This window comes from Canis lupus, chromosome 1 (assembly GCF_003254725.2).
Source record: "Canis lupus dingo isolate Sandy chromosome 1, ASM325472v2, whole genome shotgun sequence".
Taxonomy (NCBI): domain Eukaryota; kingdom Metazoa; phylum Chordata; class Mammalia; order Carnivora; family Canidae; genus Canis; species Canis lupus.
The window spans coordinates 112,834,950-112,841,191 of NC_064243.1; the positions used below are offsets into that span (position 1 = coordinate 112,834,950).

Consider the following 6,242-nt stretch of genomic DNA (forward strand, 5'->3'; position numbering starts at 1 on the left):
GGCAGGAGCGCCCCGGGACGGCTGCCCGAGGGGGGGGAGCCTGGGGCCGCTCCAGCCACCTGGCACGTGGGGGCCCGCCAGGGTCACCATGCGGGGGCTGGCGCTGCCCGCCCGCCCGCCCGCCCGAGGAGCCCTGGGGCGGGAGGGAGTTCTGGAACCCGGTCCCGTTCCAACCGCAGCATTCCTGCCCCCGCCTGAGTCACCGGGGCGCCCCCTCCCGCTCCGGCACTTCCGGCGGCCTGGGGGGCCGCGGCCCAGGATCCCCCTTCCTCGGCCCGGCGCACCTCGAGGACGGGGAGAGCAGGGATGAGGGGCCCTGGGACCCTCTCCCCTCCAGCGGGCTCTGCCTCCGCGGCTGGAGCGGGCCTGCTCCAGATGTGCTTTCCAGATGCACTGTCCCTCTCCCTCTCCCTCTCCCTCTCCCTCTCCCTCTCCCTCTCCCTGTCCGCTCCTCCTCCCCCCTCCCCCGCGCTTTTTCCGAGGGAATCAGAGGGATGGAAGGAGAGAGGGCACGCCCTGAGTCAGAGATCGAGGGACAGACACACATAAACGGACAAAATTCCTTGACACAGCCCCCCTCCCGCCCCCACCCAGCACACACAGTGAATCACACAGGGGCCGTTACTGGCACAGAAACAGAAAACCGGGCACTGGCTAAGTGACCAAGGACTGATGGCAAACGCGCAGGGACACCAGTATCCACTCAGCGACTTGCACGCATGTACACAGGGGCTGACATCGGGGCACACACACAAACATATATCCACAAACATAAACACACAAACATGGGTACCTGGACTACAAACACCTAGCAACACAATGTGCCAGGCTGACACTGACAAACACATAAGCCCTCCCCAGGCTGAAATACACACACACCGCGAGCGACACACGCACATGGAAGTCGAGGCAGCCCCGCGGATACACACCAGGACATGAATGAGGTTGATGTTGACTTGCTCGCAAACAAACACAGCCAGTCCTTCAAACACAGCTGGACACTCAGGTTGCTTCAGACACATATACGGAGATGCAGACTATACAAAAACACACGCTTGCATAAACACTGATGCAGACACTCAGCTGCCGTGTGCACGGAGGCGGCATAGACGCACACATACACGCTGGTTGGTAAGTTTATGGCCCAAGAGGAAATCAGGGCTGGGGTTGATACACAGGGAAACAGGACAGAAGCAGTTGTGAGTTGTTGCTGCCTGCTGTGAATCTCTCTCCTTCATACACACAGACACACACACACACACACATGCACAGATACAGGGTCCATGTGAGAGTCACAGACCAACACACTCACCTTGTGACACATACGAGAAACCACAGAGACATCCATGGACACAGGCATAAATACACACGGACAGCCATAGTCAGGAGCAACACACCGAGGAACACCGAGCTGTCCACTGATACATCCTGATTCCACAAGGATACAGATGCCCCCACCAAGACACACTCACAGCCATAGATGCACACCTGTGAGGTGACTAAAGGAGGTATATACTAAATAGCCACAAAACACTGCCTTCCCTCACTTTGCCATCTCTCCACCCCGCCCCCACACCCACACTCCACCTTCACACAATGAGTCACACCTGTGAACACACAAACACAAAGGAGGACGGACACCAGGCTGACACTGGTATTCTTAGACACACACACACACACACACACACACACGTGCGTGCACACACTAAAAATCCATAGAAGCTGGCCTGCCCTAAAGTGCAGCCTCATCCAAGGAGGTTGATGCCAACAGACACTGAGACACAGAGATGCAGATCCAGTGGGACATGGATGCGTCCACACCCAGACCTCACACACACACAGAGATACACATACAGACAGCCTCCCCCTACAGCTCTACCACACACTGATACACACGCAGGCCCTCTTATGCCCGTGGCGAGGGGTGTGTGTGGGGCATTTCTCCTTCCTGGGATGGGGTGCGGGGCCCATCCCCCACTCCCTTCCCATCTCCAGGGTCCTGCCAGGTTGACTCAGACCCCAGAGCCACGGACCTGAGTCACCCCTCTAAGGGCTGGCATGCTCACCACCTCATCCTTGCACACTCAGGGTCCCCGGAATGTTGAGAATGTGGACACCTCCCTCTCCTGCCTGGGGAGACCCTCAGGCAGGAGGTTCCCCTCCCATCTCTGCAGATGAGGCTGCAGGTTGGAGGTGCCAGAAGCTGAAGCCCTCCACGGTCAGCTGCCTCCCTCTGCCTGATCCTAACCCGGTTGTGTTCCCCAATCTCTCCTTCCTCAGTGAGCGTGGTAGGGGGGACCTCTGCATCCAGCGGCCCTAGCTCTGCCTCTGACTGTTCCGTGATCCCAAGTGAGGTCCTGCCCATTGATGCGGTGCTGAAGGGGATGGAACTAGGAGAGTCTCTATTGCTTCTCAGACCTCTCTGTCCTGTCTCTCTCTCCATCTTAGGTTACCCGGGTGGCCTGTCTCTCCTGTGTCTCTTGTTCTCTCTCTCCCGGTGACTGTCCCACCCTCTCTTCTGTCTCTGCTTTCAGCTTGGCCTGCCCCAGTGAAGCTTTTCAGATCCAGAGGTGGGCAGGTTGAAGGAGGTGGAGGAGAGGAGGGCAGGGTTACTTCCGATGCCCTGCTTAGGGTCAAGGGCTGATAACGGGGCATTAGGCCCACACACACATTTGGGCCATGGGGCAGCTCAGAGGAAACCCAGGACAAAGGGTTCTATTCAGACAGGCTGGGATGAATGAGGAGACAGAGGGACAGGGAGACAGACACATACAGAGAAGCAGAAAAAGAGAAACAGAGAACGAGATGACAGAGAGACAGAAGGGGCCAGAGAAAGCATACAGAGGGACACGAGGGGATAGATAGGGACAGACATGCAGGGACAGATAGACAGAGAGAAAACAGAGAGAGAGAAAGAGGGGGGGGGGGACAATGAGACAGACAATGAAGGACAGAGGGACAGAGGCACGGGAGGTGCCCATGCTCCCCACTCCCATCCTGTCTGGCCTTCGGTGCTGAGCTGGCTACAACCCCAGGCTTACCTGGAATGCGCAGCGTGTGCTGGGCACTGTGGGTCGTGGCTAGAGGTAGGGGGACGGCATCCTGGAGCCAGAGTAGATCCACAGGCTCTGGGGGTCCCTCAGCCCGGCAGCTCAGGTTAAAGGGGGTATTGGCGGCCACGGTTCTGTCCTCGGGCTCCTCCAGGAAGTAAGGCAGGCCTGGGGAGGGTGGTAGTCATTGAGGTCCCTCTGAGTCCCCCTCCCCAGGTGTCTGACTCACTGCTAGGACGTTGCAGGCTGCAGATTCTTTACCCCCCCCCATATCTGATCCCGAAGGACACCCAAACTTCCTTCAGATGTCTGACCTCTCAGGCCTCTACCCTCAGATCACATGATCCCAGTATCTGATGCCCCAGCCAGTGTCTGACCCGAGGGACATCTGAGTCCCTCATGTCTCTTTTCCAAAATGTCTGGCTTCTCATCCCATTTTACCAATGGGTAAAGTGAGGGCCCCAGGGGTGGGGGAGAGGGTTAAATTGTACCTCTGACCCCTTATCCAATCCCCAGAATGTCCTACCCCCACTATGACCCTAGGACATGCCACAACCCCCAAGATGTCTTCCCCCCCACCCAGGGACAGATCATCTCACCCAGTCCTGCCCCTAGTAATTCAGAGATTCCTCAGTAATTCCTGACCCCCAAAGATCGCTGACACTCCCAGGCTGCATGTCCCCGGGGGACACCCTGAATTCTCCAGCACGTTCTGATCACTCAGGTTTCTTGCCCTCCCATGGCCTCTGAGCCCAGGGCTCACCCTCCAGCCCAACGTAGCCAGGCTGCGACACGAAGGTCTTTCCTCCCAGGACCACGGCACATTGGTACCACCCGGCGTCTGAGAGCTGCAGGGATGAGATTCTAACCAGGCAAGAGGAGAGAGAGAAAGGGTCAGTGCCGGACACTGGGCGGGGGTAATCAGAACTGAAACAGGGGGTTTGGACTAGAAACTCCTCAAAGCTAAGAAGTGGGTAGTATTATTAACTCGTCTTACAGAACAGGAAAGTGAAACCCAGAGTTACATCACATGCTCCAAGCCACACGGCTAGCGAGTGGCCACACCAGGGTCCTAGCCCAGGTGGGGCTCCTGCCCATAGCTTTTCACCCACCACGTGCTGGAGGTGGCAGTGGGGGAGGACAGGGATCAGGAGGGGTGAAGCCGGTCAGGGGGAGGCTGGGCACCTGAGTTGGCTGACCACCTTCCAGTCATCCTGCCCGTCTTCACCCAGGGGCACCTGGGTCTGGGTACTGTCCGCCAGCTCCAGCACCTGTCCATCCCGAAGCCACGTCACCTCGGGGGGCTCCCCCTGAACCTGGAGCTCACACCGAAGGGCCCCGGTGAGTCCTCGGGCACCGGTGATGTTCCTTGGACTCCCCACAAAGGGGTCTGCCTCAGCCTGTGTGCCTGCTGGGAGACCGGAGACAGGGAAGACTTAGCTTAGGAACCCCTGCTTCCTCCCAGCCTGCCAGGCCCTTAGGCTCACATAGTTGTAAAGTGACCTCAGCGGGGGGGCGGTGGAGGGTGGAGGCTTGGGGGAGGATGGGAGCCTTCCCAGGGGACTGGGGTCCGGCCTCCATCCTCCCAGGGGCCCCTATCCTTGGTCCGTCGGGAAGTAGGCCCGGGTCTGGCAGCCTCCCACGCCCCTGGACTGCCCGGCCTGCCCGGCAGGGCCAGCCCCCTGGCTCCCCCACCCCTGCTGCCCTCCCTTAGGGTCTCTAGGGACTTGATAGATCGGGCTGGTGGATGGTGAGGATGAAAAAGAGGTGGGGAGGGAGAGGAGAGAGAGAGAGAAAGAGGGAAGGAGAGACGGAGAGAAGCCAAAGTCAGGCAAGAGGAGTCAGAGACAGCAAAGAACAGAGACTGGAGAGACACAGGGGATGAGAGATGAGGAGAGAGACAGTGAGAGGGAAGGAAGTTAGGGGAGAGACACTGAAGGAAACAGAGACACAGACAGAGACAGAGAAAGAGACATCATAGAGACATCTAGAAAATAGGGAGAGATAAAGATGGAGACCAGGTCAGAGAAATGAATCTCACAGAGATGGTGGAGATAGAGCCAGCACCAGAGAACTTTGGCCCAGAGGTGGAGCAGACAGGCAGTGACGGGGTAAGGACAAGTGTGTGTGTGGGGGTGACAGTGAGGAGGGTTTTCCCCAGAGCTCCGCAGCCCTCCTCAACCCACTGCCTGACTTAATTACTCCTTTCTGGAAGATTCCTTCCGGGGCAGCCCCCAGCTCAGCCCCTCTCCCTAAGGCCCTCCGGGGCAAGCCCAGCCCCGCTCCAGCCCTCTATGTCCACCTCTTTCCGACTCGGACCCTCCGAGTTTCTGTTTCTGGTCCTGTTCCTCTCTGAGCCCCTTTCTCTCGCCGGCCCCTCTCCGCTTGTCTCCGGGCCTCCCTGTCTCCCTCTCGGTGTCCCTCAGACGCTCCTGGAGCCAGCCCAGACTCCCCCCAACACCTGCCATCCACCCCCACACCGCTCCCTCCTGCCCCAGCCCAGCCACGGGGGTCCTCCCCGCTCGGGCCCCCATCACTCACCCGGGGGGGCCAGGCACCCCCAGCAGCACAGCGCCAAGCACCAGGCCAGCGGGACCCTGCCCATCCTCGGGGCACCACGCAAACGATGCCAAACTTTCCTCAGAAGTTGCTGGGCGCCCCGCGGGAGAGGGGGCAGGGCCGGGCTGTCCCCGGCCCTCCCCCCCGGCTGCGGGCTCCCCGGATCTGGCACTGCCTGCCTGCCGCGGCGGGCCCCTCGCTCAGCGGCCGCCCTCCTTGCTCCCCAGCCTCCTACTCTCCCTCCCAGACTTCGGGCAACCCTTCCCCGCCCCTGGCTCCCCCTCCGCCTCCGCCCCCGCCCACCAGGCCGGAGCCCCGGGGGCCACCGGGCTTGGAGGGGTTAACTCGGGGAGGGGAGGACCGGCCCTGTCTTAAAGGGGCCTCGGAGGGAGGCTGCGGAGGGGGAAGGGGTCCCCAAAGTCTGCACCCCGAATCCCGGCCAGCGAGGCAGGGAGGCTGTGCGGGTGGCTCTATCCCGGCTCTGGGCGCTGTCCCTCCAGGCTCTTCAGCGTCTGGTAAACATTCTTCCAGAACTCCACTCCTCTCTCAGCCCTTGAGACAGCCCCCTCCTCTGCCTCCACCCCCCAGCCCAGCCCCGGCAGGCACCCCCCCTCACACTCTCAGCTCCTCGGC

The 6,242-nt window shown here is 60.3% G+C and overlaps 1 protein-coding gene across 4 annotated transcripts in view; it reads right to left on the bottom strand.

The window, feature by feature from the left end:
* AXL (AXL receptor tyrosine kinase) overlaps positions 1 to 5,859 on the bottom strand; it is a 26,693-nt gene extending 20,834 nt beyond the window's left edge. For 2 of the 4 annotated variants that reach the window (XM_049094883.1, XM_025424900.3), the window contains exons 1-4: positions 5,592 to 5,859; positions 4,236 to 4,458; positions 3,814 to 3,914; positions 3,042 to 3,218 (exon numbers count right to left, since the gene is read on the bottom strand). In XM_049094883.1, coding sequence (XP_048950840.1) covers positions 3,042 to 3,218; positions 3,814 to 3,914; positions 4,236 to 4,458; positions 5,592 to 5,655 — 565 coding nt within the window. In that variant the 5' untranslated portion in view covers positions 5,656 to 5,859. Of the gene's footprint in view, positions 1 to 3,041; positions 3,219 to 3,813; positions 3,915 to 4,235; positions 4,462 to 5,591 lie in introns of all 4 variants that reach the window. The other 2 variants (XM_049094877.1, XM_049094872.1) reach the window with 2 other exon arrangements.
* Between the last annotated feature and the right edge of the window lie 383 nt (positions 5,860 to 6,242).